At 50.7% G+C, this 19,244-nt stretch overlaps 1 protein-coding gene across 5 annotated transcripts in view; it reads left to right on the top strand.

The window, feature by feature from the left end:
* The window catches only part of APBA1 (amyloid beta precursor protein binding family A member 1), a 190,195-nt gene extending 173,043 nt beyond the window's left edge, over nt 1-17,152 (top strand). For all 5 annotated transcript variants that reach the window (XM_033123026.1, XM_033123022.1, XM_033123023.1 and 2 more), the window contains 5 exons: nt 1,213-1,392; nt 3,690-3,902; nt 10,129-10,248; nt 12,359-12,499; nt 13,591-17,152. In XM_033123026.1, coding sequence (XP_032978917.1) covers nt 1,213-1,392; nt 3,690-3,902; nt 10,129-10,248; nt 12,359-12,499; nt 13,591-13,662 — 726 coding nt within the window. In that variant the 3' untranslated portion in view covers nt 13,663-17,152. The remainder of the gene's footprint in view (nt 1-1,212; nt 1,393-3,689; nt 3,903-10,128; nt 10,249-12,358; nt 12,500-13,590) is intronic.
* Nucleotides 17,153-19,244: the final 2,092 nt, after the last annotated feature.

Below are 19,244 nucleotides of genomic sequence, written 5' to 3'. Positions count from 1 at the left end.
CAGTCATGCTTTCATCAGTCATAGGTTTAATGTGACGATTTTTGTGATGGTCCTTATAAAGCATTGACTGCAGTGTGGCTACATACGAAGTGCTCAGTGGCTACCCTGAGTCATAATGTGGATGAATTAATACAGGGAACGGTTATCAAAGCCCAGTGCAGCAGGAAGAACAGTGGAAGCAGTTCTGTGAGCTGTGTGACCTTGAGGAGGTTCCTTTGAGTTTCTGGGCCTCAGTCTCCTCACCTAGAAAATGTAACATTGGACTGGATCAGAGTTCTCAACAAATATTGTATAAATGCCCCGTTATCATCCCTAGAGGAAATTCATAGATAATATATATAACCTCCCCTTTTGAAAACGTTTCTACAGACTAACCTAAGCATTGTCATAAATGTAACACAGGAGAAACCAAGGGAAGCAAGCTACAGTAACATTGTACTTACCACAATATGTAAATGCTGAGGCCCAAGCGTTCGGGAAGGAATGATGGAGTCATCAGGTGCTTATACCTACTTGATTAATAAGTTGGGATATGAGAACACAGCATTCAGCTGAATATTGTAAACACATTCTAGTTGACATTTTGAATTAAGGGCTAATTAAGACATTAGATAGGTAAGTAGGTGGGCAAACACACGCACACACACAGAATTACCCCACAGGACAGCAGGTGTGCAGGCTGACAGTGATGTAATTTACCCAGGTACCATGAACAGTTTTAAAGCTGCTGATTTTGCCAAGTCATGAAGCTTGCTCCTCGTAAAGTGCTGGGTAATACGAAGTATCACATTCTCTCAGTTAACACAATAATTTTGTTCTCGGAACATTGGATGGGTGCAATGAAAGACTTTGTGTTTTTATATAAATTTGCGTTGAGTTCTGGACTCAGATAATTAGACCCAGGGGTTACATGTACATGACTGTCCAGTGGGATATTTGAAAATTGCGTAAAATGTAGAATGACTCATCCCTGTGTAGGACCGTCCTTTTGCATGGCTGTAAGTCCAGCATCTCTGAGTCCTGTCCACTGATTGCTGGTAGCTCCTTGATGGCTATTGTCATAATCAAAACTGTCCCCGCTAATTCTGAAATGGCCTCTGGCCGGCATTAGTGCCCCATGTAGCTCCATGGCCTGGCTGATGTCTACCGCTCGACTGTCATCAGTAGGGCTGCCCTGTTGACCTCCATCTTCCCTCTCTGGCTGCTATCTAGGCCCAGCTGATCGCACAGTCCATAGGGCAGGCATTTAGCGTGGCATACCAGGAATTCCTCAGGGCCAACGGCATTAACCCCGAAGATCTCAGCCAGAAGGAGTATAGCGACCTGCTCAACACCCAGGACATGTACAACGACGACCTAATCCACTTCTCCAAGTCGGAAAACTGCAAAGATGTAAGTACTTTCCTGAAGCCGTTCTCCACGCTGGGACAGCTGGGTAGGAGCCCCAGGGAGTGCGGGGCGGGGATGGGGCCTGAAGAGTGTGGTGTGGGCATGACATTGCTAAGGGCTCGGGCCATCCCTGGCTCCCCTTGCATGAGGCTCTGTTAAAAGGCTCTGGTTAAAGACTGCAGTGGAGGGCGATCTCCAATGAGGTGGCGTGTCCTCTGCCCCCGACAATCCTGAACTAAATGTGGGGTGAGTTCCACTGGTAGCCAGAACCTGCACTCCACCTGTACCGAGCCCACAGTTTAGGAAAGGGCACAGAAAGAGTGAAATGATGGTGCTGATAGCAGCACCAGTAAAAGACTGCACGTGGCAAAATGGAACAAATCAGACAACAAATACTTCATTTCTGCAGGATGGCTCCATTGTTTCAGACCCAGCTCTGTAGGAGTGTCTGGAAGAAAATGGGGCCATCGGAGCTGGCCTGGAAGCCTGGGTGTTCTTTGGAAAGTGTAGGGGCGTGCAGAGGGCGCGGCCAAAGTAACAGAAGCCTGAAGCTCAGGAATGGTCTGGGGAGGCATCAATGTGGCAATGTGGCGGGAGAAAGGGGCACGTGTGGAAGGGACAGGAAGACACTAGCTAGCGTGGAGTTCGGGTCAGAACTGGAAGGCTTAAAAGTCCAACTGCGCAGCTTGGACTTGATCCAATCGGTGAGAAGCATCCTTATGAGAAAGTGATCTGTTAACCCACTGTATGTTAGGTGTCTGGGCTCCTCAGAAGCAGAGACCGAGACAGGGATTCTCATTCACGGGACTCGGGGGGAGAATGCACTCAGAAGCAGTCGTGTGGGTGGCGGGTAGTGGGGGTTCTCCGGAGGCGAGCCTCCTCCTGATCCACAGAGAAGCTCTGAGGGACACGTCACAGGACAGACTTACCCCACATTGGCCCAAGGAGCTGGCAGGCTTTGGTACCGTGTGCCAATCAGTTATTGACACCAAGGGTGGATGGGGGTTTATCAGTGTGCTCGGGGTGTCATAACAAAAGTATCGCAGACCGGGTAGCTTCAGTGACAGACATTCATTGTCTCCCCGTGCGGGAGGCGGGAAGTCCGAGACCAAGGTGTCAGCAGGGTGGGTTCCTTCTGAGGGCTGTGAGGGAAGCACCTGTTCCAGGCCTCTCTCCTTGGCTTGGTGATGGCTGTCTTTTTCTGTATCTTCCTGTCATCTTCCCTCTATGGATGTCTCTGTTCAAGTTTCCCCTTCTTTGAGGACGTTGGTCATATTGGATCGGAGCCCACGCTAATGACCTCGTTTTAACTTGATTAGCTCTGTAAAGACCCTGTATCCAAACAAGGTCATATTCTGAGGCACTAGGCATTAGGACACAGGGCAACACGAATTTGAGGGAGGACACAGTTACTGGGACCCATACCTAGGAGGGGGGCTGTCTCTCATTAGGCTAAAGGGAATTCTCCAGGGGAGGGGCCAGCTGTGAGCCTCGGCTGTGAGCCAGAGGAAAGGGACACCAGGCAATGAAGGGTCAAACCCCCACAGCCACCACTGCAGTGTGTGTTAGAGCATATGTGTATCTGTGAAGAGGAGTAAGTAAACGCGCACACATTCTTTGTTGGATGCTTCCCGGAAGTGTCCTACCCCTTTGTGGTGTCTCTGCAAACCTTACCAGATGGCAGGTATCCAAAACTAACTCCCATCTCCTCTGCCCTGCCAGGGAAGACCACACAAAATTATACATGTCCAGAGCACGGTCTTCCAGTTTGCACTGCCAGCCTTTTGGTTGTGATAACTTGAGCATCTTTCTTTTTTTTCTTTTTCCTAAGCTTTCTCCTTGCAGAGAAGTGTTTCTGTAATGGATATTTATTTATTTTTTAACTAACTCTTAAATGTTGGTGAGAACTTGCAAAGCACTGTGGAATAGGGGAACCAGTGCGTAGACTCCAAAAGCTATTTCTAGAAACCGTAAGTCTCCAGCAAAGCTCCCACCTGCACAGTCTCTTCTCCTACCCCCACCCCCAGGGGACGATAGGAGAAAAAACAAACCATGGTGCCCTTCGTGGTTATATTGCCAAGTCTAGACTGCTTGTATGGAACAAGAATTACAAAAAAAAATGTAGGGGTCTGTGTTAAATCGCGCCTTATGCTATGGAATACCGACAACAGGACTCTTGGGTTGCAGTCTTCAGGGAACTGTGTCTTTAGTCAAGACAAGAAAAGCAGAAATGCTTTGGTTTCTGTAGCTGCCCTGGATGGTTGCTGATTCAGGCTTTGTAAGCGTTTCTCTGCTTCCAGGTCTTCATAGAGAAGCAGAAGGGAGAGATCCTCGGTGTGGTGATCGTGGAGTCTGGCTGGGGGTCCATCTTGCCAACCGTGATCATAGCCAACATGATGCATGGTGGGCCTGCTGAGAAATCAGGGAAGCTGAACATCGGGGACCAGATCATGTCCATCAATGGCACCAGCCTGGTGGGCCTGCCTCTGTCCACCTGCCAGAGCATTATTAAGGTACCTGGAAGTGGGGGGAAGTAACTTCTGTTGTAGCCCTGAAAGGACAGGAGGTGTGACTGGAGTCCAGTCACTATGAACTTACTCTAACAGCACGCCCGTCCCAGGCATTACTCCTCCATCACAGCACTCCCCCACTAAGCCCCGAGTCGGCCTCAGCAGAATGTTTCTCAGCGCGGTAATCTGGACAGTCACCTGGGGCAGTGGTTCTTGAATCCCACCCCCAATGTCCGGAGACAGTTCAGCTGGTCACAGCCAGGGAGGTGGAGGTGCTGCCGGCATCCAGTGGGGGGCGGCCGGGGTAGAGACCAAGCAGCCTCCCGAGCACAGCCCCACCCCACAGCAAAGGGTCACCCAGCCCAAATGGCAGCCACGCTGAGGCTGAGAAAGCATGCCTCAGGGAGAGAGAGTTCAGATGTGGGGGAGAGAAATCGTGAGAGGGGGGCCAATGAGAGAGGGTTCTTGGGGACTTGGCCTGGGTCTGGGAAGGTGTGGGGCAGAGGAGCGGGCAGAGGGATGCTCGGAGTGGAAGTCGGGCTGAGGCCTGGCAGGAATGCAGGACCTCCTGAGGACTGGCCAGGCTGCATGCGGTGCCCGCGGCACACCTGCCAGGCCGTGCCCAGCCCTTCACCGTCAGCGCCCCGCCTCATGGCAGAGCCCACAGATGAGGCATGAGAGACTCTGAATGATGAATGATGTGCCCGGGACCCCCCTCCCCACCCCTGACAAACAAGTCCAGATCCCGCAGGCCGTCCTTCCCTGCCTCTGCAGAGGAGGGACGCTGAGCCCAAGGAGGGCAGCGCTGACTTGCCCTGATACCACATGGCGCCTCATCATGGATGGATCACACATAAAGGTGGACGCAGGGCCCGCTCAGAGCACAGTCAGCACTGCCTGAGCAATGTCCTAACGGAAAAAGGATGTTTGCATGAGTCACTGACCTCTGCTGTCTATAAAGGGAGCCTCTGTGGAAGCAGAAAATTAAAAGGCCAGGAGGTGGTGACAGAGATGTAGCTGGTGCAGATGGCGAGTGTGAAGAAAACCAGTGTGTCCGTGGCTTCCCTGAGCAGAGACGTACTCAGCGGGCAGGCCCCAGCTAGGACCAGCTGCCCTTCCCCTGTGCCCCGATGCACCGCTTTGTGGAAGGGAGAAAGGGGATTGGCCCAACCATGGTGCCTTTGGCTCCACTGATTTCAGCTAGAATTGCCAGCACCAAATGAGGACCGTTAGTGGGTTTTATTACTAGGTGGGTGCAAAAGTCATTGCGGTTTAAAAAGTTAAAAATAATTGCAGAAACCTCAATGACTTTTGCACCAACTAATGTTTTTGTTTTAATTCTGTATACAGCACACCCTGTCTGCCTACACCTGAGCAGGTGCTCACACTGTCGCTCCCTCACCACCTTGGGGCACTTGCAGGAAATGTTCTGCGCTTCTTCATGGTTTCATTTCAGCATGGTTTGTTTCAGTGTTGTGTCAGTGCTCCTTGCGATGAATTTAACAAGCAACGCTCATCCAGATAAATTAGTGCTCTGCAAACAGATTTGAATCAGCCAGGGGTCTTGTTAAAATGCAGGTTCTGGTTCAGCAGGTCTAGGGTAAGATTCTGCATTTTCAACAAGCTCCTGGGTGATGACATCACCAGTCAGGCTGTGCTTTGAGGACCCAGGGTCTAAAGCCACGTATTCTGAGTCTTGCCATTTTAAAGCATGTTGACCTTTTTCCCCCTAGTTGTAGGAAATAGAATACACCGCTAGAATAGAGTTACAGGTATTGAATTGTGTTAACTGCTTTCTTCCCTAGCTCTTATCTTTTCTGTCATAACTCCTAAACCACAATAATTGGCAGGCAAAGCATGCTAACAGTCTGCCTGTTCAATTCCTCCATGGTCCTGCCCTCCTGATTTTTTTTTTTTCTTTCTGAAACTAGAGCACTGCTTCCCCTTCCTGTTCCCCGGGCTTATCCTGGTTCTGCTTCCCCGTTGCCATAGAGACCATTCTGGCTTCTCTCCCCTCCCTACTTCCCTACCCTTCCCCTCCCATCAGATTTCTTCATTTGCAGCACCATTCCACCGTTGTCATGGGGACAGAATGACCATTTAGTTAATGGGCACCTCCAATAAAATGGTCGCTGGGAAATCCAGCTAATGAGACCCAACGTGACGCACTGACGAGGAGCAGCAGAGCGGATGCAAGGTCTGGCTGTTTCCAATTGCCTCTCTCCACACCTCACTGTTGCAGCACATTTCCTCAATCTAGAAATTCTGTCGCTGAGGGACAAATCTGGCTTCTTAATTCACACGAAAGGAAGGGGTCCACCAGAGCAACGTGAACTTTTAGGTAATGTTGAGAAAATAGTCATTTTCTTGCTGTTCAGTATGCTTTCTAAGCTTGCCCTGTACCTCACAAACATACCGCCGTAATCCGTGGTTAATAGGTGTAAGCCTTTAACACAGGCGGCTTTGTCGGAAGGGTTGTGATTCTAACTGGTTGCCCGGTTTTCTGCATTCTTTGCTCTTATTTCCCACATGTTCCTGGCCTCGTATGATTGTGGAGAGAGAGGGGAAGGGACTCGAGGCCTCTGGCTGCCCGGTCGTGTGCCCGGCAGCCCTCCCCTGAGCTCCTGGAGGCCTTGCCCCACCCACTCCCAGTGCCTAACACATTTCCTGGCACATAGCAAATGCTCACTAAATATTTATTGATTAAGTGAGGGAAAAATAGGAAGCACGAAAAGGAAAAAGAAATATATGCATGAATGGTGTCTGAAGAAATTCCACCCCCACCCCCCGTATTCTGCAAAAGAAGCCTATTTTTAATTTTAAAAATAGGTGTTTCTAAGCATAATGGTTGAGATGCGGTGTTGTCGGCAAACACATTTAGGAAAGAGAGAAAAAAGCATGAAAAGGAGTGCAATCATAGAAATGAGAAGTGGAAGAGCTTAGACAATGTCACCATTTATTCAGCCGATGAAAAGATCGAGGTGGAAGAAGAGGGTAGCAGGGTGTCTGAGACCCCATGGAACTGTGGTGGCAGGAACACGACTTGAGCCCAGCTCTCCTAACACAGCCGAGTCCTGTCACCAAGCCCTGCTGTTAGCAGCAGAAAGCCAGAGTGTCCCCGTCAGCATGGACGACAGACCTGCTATCTGGCCGAAGACCAGGGAGACTCACTGTCGGCTCATCCGTTCATTGCTTCTCTTTGAAATCATCATTTCTTGAACCAGAGAAGTTTCCCAGAGACGGTCCAGAAACCACAGGGAGATGCTGGTAACGGCTGCCTGTGTGCGTACCCCAAGTCACCATAAGCCACGTTACAGCCATTGGGAGGCTCACAGAAAACAGAGTGATTCAGAACACCGAGGACACAAGCCGAACCGCTGGAGGTGGGAAATTAAATGGAGCTCCTGAAAATGCACACGTGGAGAGGACAAACTGAAATCGATCAAAAGCAGTGGGGAAGCAAGTGGCAAGAGCCCTGAAAAACTCTCGCCAGGCAGGAAAGCCAGCGGAAAGCACGGCCCCCGTGCCAGGCTGGAATAAAGGACGTGGGGACACGATCTGCTCTTCCCTTGCTCTTTCTGGCTTCTCGTTGAGCAAGCCTTACTCATGGATGAATGACACAGTCTCTCCCGCTGTCTCTAATGGGGAATCATGGTGTAGGAGAAAATGCTGTGGTTTTGAACACAGACAAACCTGGGTTTGACAGTTGCTGTGGGTAAACTTGGGCGAGTTGTTTAGTATCTGTGAGCCTCAGTTTCCTCTTCCATAAAATGGGCATAATTCTAGCTGCCAGTTTGTCAAGGAGATTGAAGGAGACAGCTCCTGCGACTCTCCAGGTTAATACCCAGCAAGAAGCCAGTGTTCAGTGACAGATGGTTCGGCTGGTTTCAGTGTCAGGATGGGTTTTGAGGGACAGTGGTCTTAGGGGTGCTCACACATGGTACAGATGTGCCGATGGTCGAGTGGCCATCAGGCCAAGCATCTCTCCCACCAGCTGTCGCCCCCACCCCAACATTGCTCGCCCCTGCTCTCAGAGAGCACAGTGGCCGTAGGAGTGAGTCGTAAATGGACATCATTGTCTCTCATCATCCCTTGTAGAAGTTAAGTCACCTGGGTACAGGTGAGTTCGTTGTTCTGCAATAGTCGTCTCCACCAGTTTTCAACATTGAGTGTGTATCTCTGGGAAGACTAGTTAACACACAGAATGTTGGGTCCCGCCCTGTAGTTTCTGATTCAGTAGGTGTGGGTGGACCCCAGACTGCATTTCTAAGAAAAGTGGCCGGGTCTTGCTGCTGCTGCCGGTGTGGGGTCCTTTTTTTCAGAATCACTGGTATACTTGTTGGCCACGCATAATAAAGCCAGACGACCAGAGGTTAAAAAAAAAAAAAAAAAGCCCTATCCATCCCTCAATCTAAAGCATATCTTAATCACTTAGACACAAAAGGTGTGTGGGTCACTTCTGCCACTCAGAGAGGCAAGTCGCACTCTTGCCACAAATTTCTGTCGGTGCTAAAGTCATCTAATGCCAGTTTCACCTCTGTGCTCAGCGAGGTGCTTGTGAGGAACGCAGAGGCCTAAGCAGGGGAGTCATCACATCAGTTCTGACCCCCCACAGAGAGGTTTTGCAGACTGGTCAAGGAGTGAAGGCTGGCAGTGGTGGCTGTGAAATTTGCAGGTTTCTATTGATAGAATAAGAGGCAGTCCCCTTTCAGACTGAAATGGATTTGTCATTGTTCTCCCAGGCTTCTCTTTCCACTCTGCCCATCGAGGGCACACGCTGGACCCGTTTGTGAATTGATCGAGTGCTGTCTCCAGGGGATACAGTGGACTTGGGGGGAACAGAGGCCCTCTTTTCCTGAACACCTGTCCCGCCTCTGGTGTTCAGAGCTCTCCCTCAGGAGGGGTTGCCCACCTACCCCACAGCACCAGCGTTTAGGAACCGCTTCTCCCCTTCGGAGGAGAGGGCCCCCGGCTGACCTGTAGCATTTCCCGGTCAGCTGGCCTTGCTACATGGGAGTCCAGTGGGACATGTATTTCCCACAGGAGCACTCGGATCTCCCACCTCAACTCTCAAAGCAGGGCCGCCAGCCACAAGCTCTGTGGTCTGCTTACCTACCACAGGGTGCAAAAAGACTCTCTTTTTCTCCATGTGCCATGACTTGAAAAGGGTCGGAAAGCACCTGCTATAGGCCATTTGGTCTGGACAATCCGTCAGGCAACAGTTAGTTGAGCAGGCAGTCTCCAGGAGACCTGGGAGGTGGGCGTTTATCCCAGGGCTGAATTACGTTTGTCTGGCACTCTCCTCTTAGGGTGGTAGGACCTGCAGGGGCAAAAGCTTTCCCCTGCCTGAGAGAGGGAAAACTTAGCTTTGTGATGATTTTCTAGGGCTCTGGTCACTGCCATGCAAATTCAGGAAACAGGAAGGCAGGCCTGTGCTCAGCATAGACTAGACTGGAGTGGGGGAAGCTCTCTAAACAGGCTCGGAAACCAGACCAAGTCCCCTTTTGATCTTCAAAGACCACCTTTCCCTCTGCCCTCCATTCTGGTTTAGAGGGAGGGGCGTCTTACCAAGGATCACGAAACTGCAGACAATGTCCAAGTCTTATTTTCTTCTTCCGTCTCCACCAGCACCTTGTTCATGCCCCCAGGGGGCCTTCACTGAGTGGATTCCTGTCTGCTCCCTGCTTTTCCCCAGGTGCTTGTGGGAATGTTGGTAAACTCTAACAGGCAGAGAACATGGGGAAGCAGGAGCGTCAGAGACAGACAAGCCTCGATGAATTGGGCCAGTGGCTGTGAATTAGATGTTCTTTGTTAGAAGAGGAGGAATCGCTAGAGTTTGCCTTTCGGAGAAAAAGTCTGTTTGCCACTTGTCTCTCTCCTGACTAGGAGACAGAGATTGTGCACCGTCCATCTTCCAAGCCCGAAAGTACACGCGGCAGTTTTCCTCTTAGTTGCACAGATGACCACTTTAATCCCTTGATCACAGCCCATTTCCCCAAATGACGGCATTGCCCACAGACACTGGTGTCTGCACGGAGGAAAGGGCTGCGTGTAAAGCAGGCGGTTTCTCCCGTGCTGATACCACCTAGCAGCGACCTGCAGGTAACGTCAGGAGTCGATGGAATAACAAGTGTCCTTGGGACTTCTTTTGCCTTTGGTGCCGTCTGCTCCCACCCTGTCTGTTGGCCTCGGTGGTCACCATGTCCACTGCACTTTGTTCACTTTTCAGGGCTTGAAGAATCAGGCCCGGGTAAAGCTGAATATCGTGAGATGTCCTCCGGTGACCACCGTGTTGATCAGGAGACCAGACCTTCGCTACCAGCTGGGTTTCAGCGTCCAGAATGGAATTGTAAGTACCACTCCATGACCGTTTCCAAAAGTCTGACAAAAATGTGGCCCAGTGTGTGTCTGTTTGTTTGTTTGTTCTAAGCTGGTCAGTTCCCTGAAAGAAGGGGAGGAATGGGTGAAGGCGGGCTCAGCTTCCTCCATGGGCAGAGATTTCCGTGCCTTTCCATGGGAGACGAGGAAGGCCCTTCTCAGAGCCCTGGCCCTCCGAGCCCCAGTCGCTCTGTGACTGTGCAGGGTGGCCCTTCCAGCTCTCAGCTGGAGATCGTTTGGGAGGTAACAGCAAGGGCTTCCTTCCCTTCTGGCTCTGAGGGACTGCCACCCTGTCACCACCCTGTCTCTACAAACCCTGCAGAGCTGCTGCTGGTCCCCAAGCCTGGGCGTGGAGCACTGGGGGCTGGGCTTCAAAGCAACCCCTGATTGCAGCTCACAACCCAGACTGGAACGCCAGCCCCCAGGGCTGTTACACATGACTGGTCTGTGCTTTGCCTTTTTAACCTCAATTTGCACTTTAGGGATACAGAGTGTTTTTATCATTCGGATGTCTGCCTTAAAATAATACTTCCCTTTTTTCTTAATCATGCATGGTGAAACCTACACATTATCCTGACCATTTAAACCACTTTTAAGCGTACAATTCAGTGGCAACACGTACATTCACAGTGTTACACGACCATCACCACTATCTCTTTCCAGAACTTTTTCTTCATCCCAAACAGATATTCCATACTCAATACCACTTCCTTTTCAGCATTGCTTACTTTTCTGGACCCATAATCATTCTGGATTTGAGTGGCAAATCTATCCTCTATCTGTAACCTTCTTGATTTTACAGAGTTTGGATATGCCCACCCTCTCTTTGCATTCATCTTTCCAGATAGAACAAGTCTATTCTTTTTCCTACTTAAATTTCAATTTTTCCTACTTAAATTTCAAGAGTTGTAGGTAATCAAAAACCTATTCCAAGTTATGGTTTAAGGTTTAGAAATAGCCATTTGAGGTTCCTAATCGGAGTTGAAAAATTCACCCAGTTCATCTTTTCTTTGTCCCTATGTAGTAGCCTCCTGTGCTTTTTGGAGAGGAGCCTGGGTCAGTCCTTATATTAATAGTTTGGGTCTGATATCATATTTTTATCTGTTCGTACTTCCTTGTTTGCTTTGTTCATATTTGAATAATATTAAAAGTTCCGGTGTGAACAAAGGGTTGTTATGTAATAGATGTGGGTTTATTGGCATCCTCTTTTTTTTTTCCTTCAAACTGTGGGTAGCCCCTAAGGAATCTATTGACCCAAAGTACGTGACAGGCTGAAGGTTTTCACAGGCTCATAGACACAGGAAGTGTGTTGTGACAAGATGTTGCAGCCTTCTCTGCATAGGATCTTAAATAAAGGTGCCTAGTCGGGAGTGAAAAGTCAACTTGGTAAATTCAAACCATATTCTTCTTGGGAAATTTTGATTGCTTTGTGTGTGAGGTGGGGTGGCTACAGCCTGCAGGGTGGAGCCCAGAGCGATCCACAGGAGGAATGCAGGCTCATTTCCAGCGACCTGCAGCCCCTGCCCACCCACTGGGATGAAAACCAGGTACATGTACAGTGTCATTTCTGTGAGTTGGGAAAGCGGAAAGGAGCAGCTCTCCTCCAGCAGGCACACTTAGGAACACCAAGTGGGGTTTCAGCCCCTTGGCTCCTGTGACTGTGACCCTAAAAAGTAGCTGCTAGCATTATACAGTTTGACATTTGAGTCCGGATCACCGGATTGTGGGAAGTGATATTCACCTGAGGTATACAAACTGCCAGTTTGAAAAGCCTTGGCACCTTGGTGACAGGCCCAAACAGTACTTTTTACAGGACCCAGCTGGAATGAAAAGTAGTCCAAAGTCAGTGTCTGTGAAATCCAGTGACATGCTAATGTTCTCTGTGCAAAGTGCATGAACAAGGTGACGATGTGGGCATACAGAACCCTATTTCTTGTGCAAAGAAACAAAGATTCCAATGCTCAGAGCCTCATCATGGCAGCTTCTCAGAGAGGGCGGGGCAGGGGTCTCCAGAAAAGGCAGCCTTCTGTCCCCACCCAGTTCCCTGCCCAACACGGTAACTTGGCCTTTGACTCTGATAGATCTGCAGCCTCATGCGAGGGGGAATAGCCGAGAGAGGAGGCGTCCGCGTGGGACATAGGATCATTGAAATCAACGGACAGAGCGTGGTGGCCACCCCCCACGAGAAGATTGTCCACATCCTCTCCAACGCTGTGGGGGAGGTAGGAGTGGGGCGCAGGTCTGAGGTCTTCTGGGGCCCCTCGCCTCGGGCTCACCCAGGTCCTGAGTAGGCCTTCCAAGAAGTGTCCTTCCCCAATCCCAAACACTCCTCCACAACCAGAACAGTCTGTCTCAGACCAGAGTTTAAATCCATTCCTGAGAGGTGGTCTGAGAGCAACTCCGTAAGATAAGATCAAGTCCCCTTTAATCTTAGGACGATTTGATTACTTTTGCTTCAAGTCTTTTTTAAGTGTATAAGATTCAGGTATACAGTATTATCATTCAACCTCTGTATACACTACGTGGTGATCACCCTCAAAAGTCTAGTCACCATCCATCACCATAGAGTTGACCCCCTCCACCCTCGTGCCCAGCCCCCTTCCCTTCTGGTAACCACTCATGTGTTCTCTGTATCTGTGAGTTTGTTTTGGAGGATATAATGCTAAGGGTATAATGCTGAGTAAAGTAAGTCAGAAGGGAAAAGAAAAATACTGTTTGATCCCACTTCTGTGTGGAAGCTAAGACAAGAAGAAAAAACAATCTCACCTTCTCTTTTTGGCTCTCAGCTTCTCTCCATGGCTGCCCAGTTCTCTCCATTTTTTCCCATGTCATCTCACCAAATGTGCCTGGAAAACTTAAGTTGTAGATTCTAGTCTAATCAACAGAAGAGGCCTCCAGAGGGGTCTGCCTGGCACGCCTGGTATGGACTCAACTTAGGTCCTAAGGGCTATTCCAGGGCTGATTTCCCGAGCCGCCCCACCTGCCAGAGGGGAGAGAGGCAGGAGCAGTCGGAACCCCACAGCAGTTCTACTTCCGTTTAAAGAGTTGTCTCTAAAAAAAAAAAAAGTCCTGTGAGAGCAAGAGCATGTGACGGGGAAAATAAACCTTACCTGGTTTGCGTGTTACTCTGTTGCCCCTAACGTTTTAGAAAGCCTGTGGATTCCACTCTTCCTGGAGGCCCCGTGGGTCAGGCCACTGTTAGTAGTGGGGTCGGGGTGGGTATCTGCAAATCCCCCCATGGTGAGAAACGCTGCCTGTCCCCCAGCCCTGGGCCCGAGCCTTAGCCCCGGATAACGTGTGCTTCTGCCCTCAGATTCACATGAAGACGATGCCGGCTGCCATGTACCGACTGCTGACGGCCCAGGAGCAGCCCGTTTACATCTGAGGCCACCCCCACCGCCTGGCGGCATGCATGGAGGACTCACCTCACCCGTGGTTGTGTTTCTCGTGCTGCATCTGTGCGCCCACTGAGACCTCTCCCTCTCGTGCCCAGCATTCTGTCTCACACAGGAAGGAGAGAATCCGCAAAGACCTCTTTAGTCTCTGTCTGTCTTCAGTTTGCATTTTTATTTTTAATACCTGGGAAATTTTGTATGTACTCCCTTGAGGATAGAGAGCGGCCAGTATCCACCTGGTGTCTGCCCAGGACTTGACTGTCCTGAGGGGTCCGCAGGACGGCCCGAGGAGGGCTGTCACTGCCCACGGGGGAACCTTCCCTTCCCAAGAGGTACAGACCTCTTAGAAGGAGCTCCCAGGGGCAGCAAAGAAGCTGTTTCAGCAGTGCCTACAATTCAATCACTGATCTCTGCTCTCCTCGAGTCAATGTGTGGGAATATGGTAGTAGTGGGGGACCAGCCCGTGTCTTTATGGATGTGCCCTCCCCACCCTGTACTTGGGGCACCGTACATTATTTCCGCCCAGAATTCCTGAGCCAACCTTAGGCTTCTCCCCTAGCTAGTTTTAGTTTCGGCATAATTGTGTTTTCTAATAGGAGCCTCGTCCCACACGGAGGCAAGCGGAACTGCTTTGGACAAAGATGCCATCCCATTGTGGGCCATCCCTGGGCCATCTGTAGCTTCCCCAGCTTGTCCTGAGGTTACAAACCGCGAGGTAAAACATGGGCAGGTGCATTCTGCCTCCCTCTGGATCACACTTGCTTATGGACACTTAGACTAACCTGCATATAGATCACCCTCCCCTCCTGCCACGCAGAGCCCCTGGAAAACCCACACCACCTCTCTGCAAGGCCCCTTCCCCTGGCAGGTGAGACCTGCAGGGGCTGATCAGCCCTGTCCTGAGAGAGGCCCTTCTGTGAGCAAGGCCTGGCCCTGGGCTCAGCGTTTTCTCCTAGTGACCTTCCCGCCCCTGTCCCCCCCCCTTCCCCACACAGGGAGTCTGGGAAGGCTCTGCTCCCCTGGAAGACGAGGATGTGGGTACAGCCATGTTACACTTCCTGTTCCCAGGCAGGACCTGCTTTCCTTTCTGCTCAGGGCCACTAGGTGGGATGTGACATTGGAAAGGCTAGAAGAGTACATAAACCGCAACACTAAGGGGACATTGATGACCTCAAGATACGCCTCAGAATCCCCAAATGTGTTCCAGAAACATCATCTTGCTGCCTCATGAGTGTGAGAGTTTAACCAGTGTGGAATGTTCCATGTTTTTATCAGGTGCCTCATGTTTATGGGTTCTGTCTCAGTTCAGTGCAGAAATTTTAGTGACATCATCCTGAGCCAGTTCTTACTTATTCTTGGTCCAAAGAGCATTTTGTTTTCATGTGGATGTGGTGTAGCTTGGTTTGGTTTTTGTTTTGTTTCATTCATGACCTCAGCAGAGACAGGGAAGAGAAACTATTTTATAATATTAATAATAGCCCCTGTTCTCTGCATCTGGGATATTTATGTTGTGTGTGTGGAAATAGGAATGCAGTGAACACATGTTGGGTAGTGTGTAATTATCGGTTGCATGGATGGATTTGGCAAGGGGGGGCGGGGCGAGAAAAGTGAATATAAAGTGGAACAGGAGACTTACATCAGAGAGCTGTGTGCAGTCAGTTCCCCTGGGATCTCTGTGCGTTCTGAGTTTTCTGTTTAGAGTCAGGAACACTGAAGCTTTCAAAGGTGTCAGCGGCTGATCTCTCAGTGTGTGGTACAACAAGCCCTGTGGAAGAAGGGCCACACTGTCCCCCGACATGGTTTCTGGGAAAGGGCCGCCTCTTCTCCAGGGGAGCCAGGTGGGCAGTCAGAAACCATGGCTCCAGGTTCTCCATTTATCAAATTGTAGTGTCTGATAACATAGATAGTCGTACGTTCATCATTCCTCTGTCAAAAAGAGAGAGGAAAACAGGAATGCAGTGGGATTGGGGGTATTTCAGGCATCGGGAGCCTCGGGGAATGATCAGAAGGCTTGTGCCTGTGTGTCCCCAGGTAAGCTCTCAGGCTGCTGGCCCAAAGCTCCTGCTCAGAGGCCCGCCCATGACTGGCCAGGGACGGGGACGCCGCCAGCATTCTCTGTGCAGCCTCCCAAGTCATTACAATGCAGGGTCTTCCCCCAGTGGGGAGAGGAGAGAATACATTTTCCAGTGTTCCTGCGCAAAAATCTTAGTTTGACAGGTGCTGAAAAAGCCAGTTTGATAAGCTGTCTGAGAAGACTCACATATTTTAGCGGAAGAGAAAGACTATGTATCCACCACAGACCCTCGCGTTGGTAAAGGTGGCCCCTCCCACCCAGATAGCACCTGTTGCTGGAGCTCGGTACAAGGTCACCAGGATGAAGTGTATTCTTTTCCCTCTGCTCCCATTGGATGGAGGAAGTTCATCTCCCTTTGGTTCACCAAGGAGGTCGAATCTTAAACGTCAGTAACTCCGTTTCTGCAAGTCCCATGGGAAGTGGTAGTCAACATCCCTTGATATCCCACTATGTATCGTTATGTATGTAAATATCTGAATACCCCTGTAGTGGGGAAGGCTGTCTACAGAGCATCCCAAACACGGCCCTGGCAGAAAGCCACTCTGGCCACTCAGCTAGGAGATGCTGGTTATTCAGTTTTTGGCACAGGTTCCCAGATTCATCTGCCCGCTCCTGGTCCAGCGAGGAGGCACCAGGACCCAGCCCACCTCTGCCTTCTCAGATTCGAACATTTCAGGGAGCCACCGCCAGCCTCAGGTTCCCGAGAGGAAGAAACCCCCAGAGACGGATGCCTGGAGCCCCGTCCCCTCACCAGAGCAGGCTCTGTGGGGCTTGGGGCCCATCCTGGGGCTGGACTCCAAGGCCCAACAGACGGCCCTGCTTTTTGAACATCACCCATCCTCACTGGCCTCAGAGGGTCCCAGAGTAACCTACTACCTCCCCCATTGCTCCTGTCACCCCCAGGCCCCTATCCGCAGGCTGGTGAAACCCATCCATGAGCCCTTCGTGGGTCCCTCAACCTAGGGGTGTGGCTGTTACCAATGTTTACAACCGAGGGCCCCTCCCCTTCGCTCTGTTTACTCGCCCACTTACGAGGCCACTTGTTGGTTTGAGTTTGTGTTTGTCTGCTCCTTTCCTGGTTTGGCCGACTTGAACTCACACACGACCCGAGTCTCCATCCCCCTCCGTCAGGGCAGCGCGGGAAGACGGTGGGAAGGAAGTTTGTAGTACATATTCAGCAGCCCCGACAGTAAGAACTTGTACTATTGGTCTGTAAAGAGAGTGAAATAGAGCTTATTGTAAAGCGTTGGGAGACGTATTGTATTTGTAACAATATCGTTCTTTGTACACACAAAACTCAATGATCTCTCTCTATAAATATAAATAAATATATATATAAAGTATATACACACGTGAGCCTGGAATGTGGACGCTGCCCACCCACTGAATGTACTTCCTCTGGCAGTCTAGTCTGCTCACCGCCCTCCCCTCCGTAGTGTTTTGGGGATTGTGATGTATTTAATGTTTATTTAACTGAACGCTAATGTCTGTAAGAGTTGCCGCAACAATAAACAAGAACTTCACTTCTTGGCCCTGGCTGAGTATCTTAACCATTGCAGGCATGGGACAGGATGGGACCCAAAAGACACACGCTTTGCCTTTTTCCCCAGCAGACCACCACCTGCCCATCCCGTAGCGCATGCGTGATGCCCAGAGCCCAGGCATTTTTTAAATGGGCATATTCTGTGCAACCGATTCAGGTTTAAACACAATAGTCCGTGTCACCTGTTACAGCCCATACTCCAGTCGTGCCGGCCACCTTCGAGCAAGCACACTGGATGGGGAAAAGGAACTCTCTGGATTTCTCAATGAGGAAGGGAAACAGGAGTTAGTTACTTCCCGTCCCCTCCAAAAAACTCTCCCGTGCGGGGACGTGGCCTCCGTTAGTGGATAGTGGAAGGGAAGCTATGCCCTGGGGGAGGCTTACCTAAAGAGTCCTGAGGATTTCTGGAACATGTCTGATGTTATTTGTAATTCCACGTTTTGAAGCTTGCTGGGCACGACCTCTGCTGCCAGGGGCATGCTGGGGACACTGGGCCCCCCAACACAGAGCATCCAGCCCTGTTCCTAAAGCAAAATGCCCTTCGTGCTTTTTCTCTGCAAACATCACTGCCCATCTTCCCAGTGAAGCCCAGTCACAGTGCTTGGGGCTGCTGCTGTGAAAATGTCCTGGGGCCAGGAGACCTGAGAAACAGGCTGACAACTCCAGAATTACATCCCGAGTTTATCAAGGGGACTGACAAACGCAGAGTCTTGGGCGCCAGCGAGAAGGTAGATTTCGGCACAGAAAGGGGACAGAGGCCTGATGGATGCAGTCACATGGCTCATGCTTGTGAAGAACTGTATAACCCAAGGCAGCAAACACCATGCTACTTCCCGATGCAGAACGTTGCTTTCCATGCCTCCGGGCGTGAACCCGCGGTCAGCTTGCTTCGTAAGATGGTGACGGTCACGTGAAGCATTGGGAATCCTGTGTCTAACCACCCCTCATGACCGACTCACAATCTCACATGAGCCCCTATTTCACGATGGTCCCTGGGGCCTGTGAGGGGATGGAGGGACCTAGATGCCACTTTTCGTGACACCAGTTGTCCACACTGTAGACAATAGTCGCAACACTAATGTAAGCACCTGCAAGGGGCCAAAAAAGAGCAATAACAATGACGACCAAAAGAACAAGGAGAGGTCGTTTCCACCAGGAGCCCCAAGAACCATGCCAACACACCCAGCAGGAAGAACAAGTGCACATGTGAGCCCAGGCAGGAGCCCGTTGCAGGAACAGGTGGGGGTTGAGTGTGTGCCCTAAAGGCAACAGCATAAAAATCAAGAAGCTGGGGGCAAACAAAAAGGTGTTTAGCTGGAACCTGTATGGGAGGTCTTCTCCTTTGAAAATCGCCCTGGCAGCCTGGTCTTTTGTGATCAGAACAGCTGCTGAGGCAGGCTTCTGGAAAGGAGGCACTTTATCTAACACAATGCCAGACGCGTTGAGCTGAGGGACTGGGCACCTGGGCCACTTGCAGGTTCATTATGGGTGGGGTGCCAGAGTAGGATTCATACTGGGGCGGGGGGGGGGGCCTCTGTGAATTTCTTTGGCTACCTGTAAAGTACACAGTGCCTTTAGAGGTCCAGCTTCCAGAACAGGAGACCAAACTGAGAAGGACTGAGGAGTCCTCACTCTGTGGCAAAAAATATCCAATCCGGCCAGCTGGCACCTTCCGTCGTAACCCCCAATCAACGGTGCCTTGTCCAGGCATCAGTGACAATGGGGTCCCAAATCGCAGGATTCGTTTCCCTGCCAGGACCTTGGGCAGGATTGCAGAGGCGCCTCCTTCCATACCTGTAAAGCATGAGGGCTTCCCCATCTGCCTCTCATCTGTCATCAGCATAACAGGTCCTGTGGCGTTAGCACTCAGATGCATGAAGGCCGGCTCAAGTACCTTTCTCCACCCAGCCAAGGCGCCTTCTCCTCACAACAGTCACGTCTTGTTTCGGCAAAAC

Source organism: Rhinolophus ferrumequinum, chromosome 12 (genome assembly GCF_004115265.2).
Source record: "Rhinolophus ferrumequinum isolate MPI-CBG mRhiFer1 chromosome 12, mRhiFer1_v1.p, whole genome shotgun sequence".
Taxonomy (NCBI): domain Eukaryota; kingdom Metazoa; phylum Chordata; class Mammalia; order Chiroptera; family Rhinolophidae; genus Rhinolophus; species Rhinolophus ferrumequinum.
This window is presented reverse-complemented; position numbering and strand designations above follow the sequence as displayed.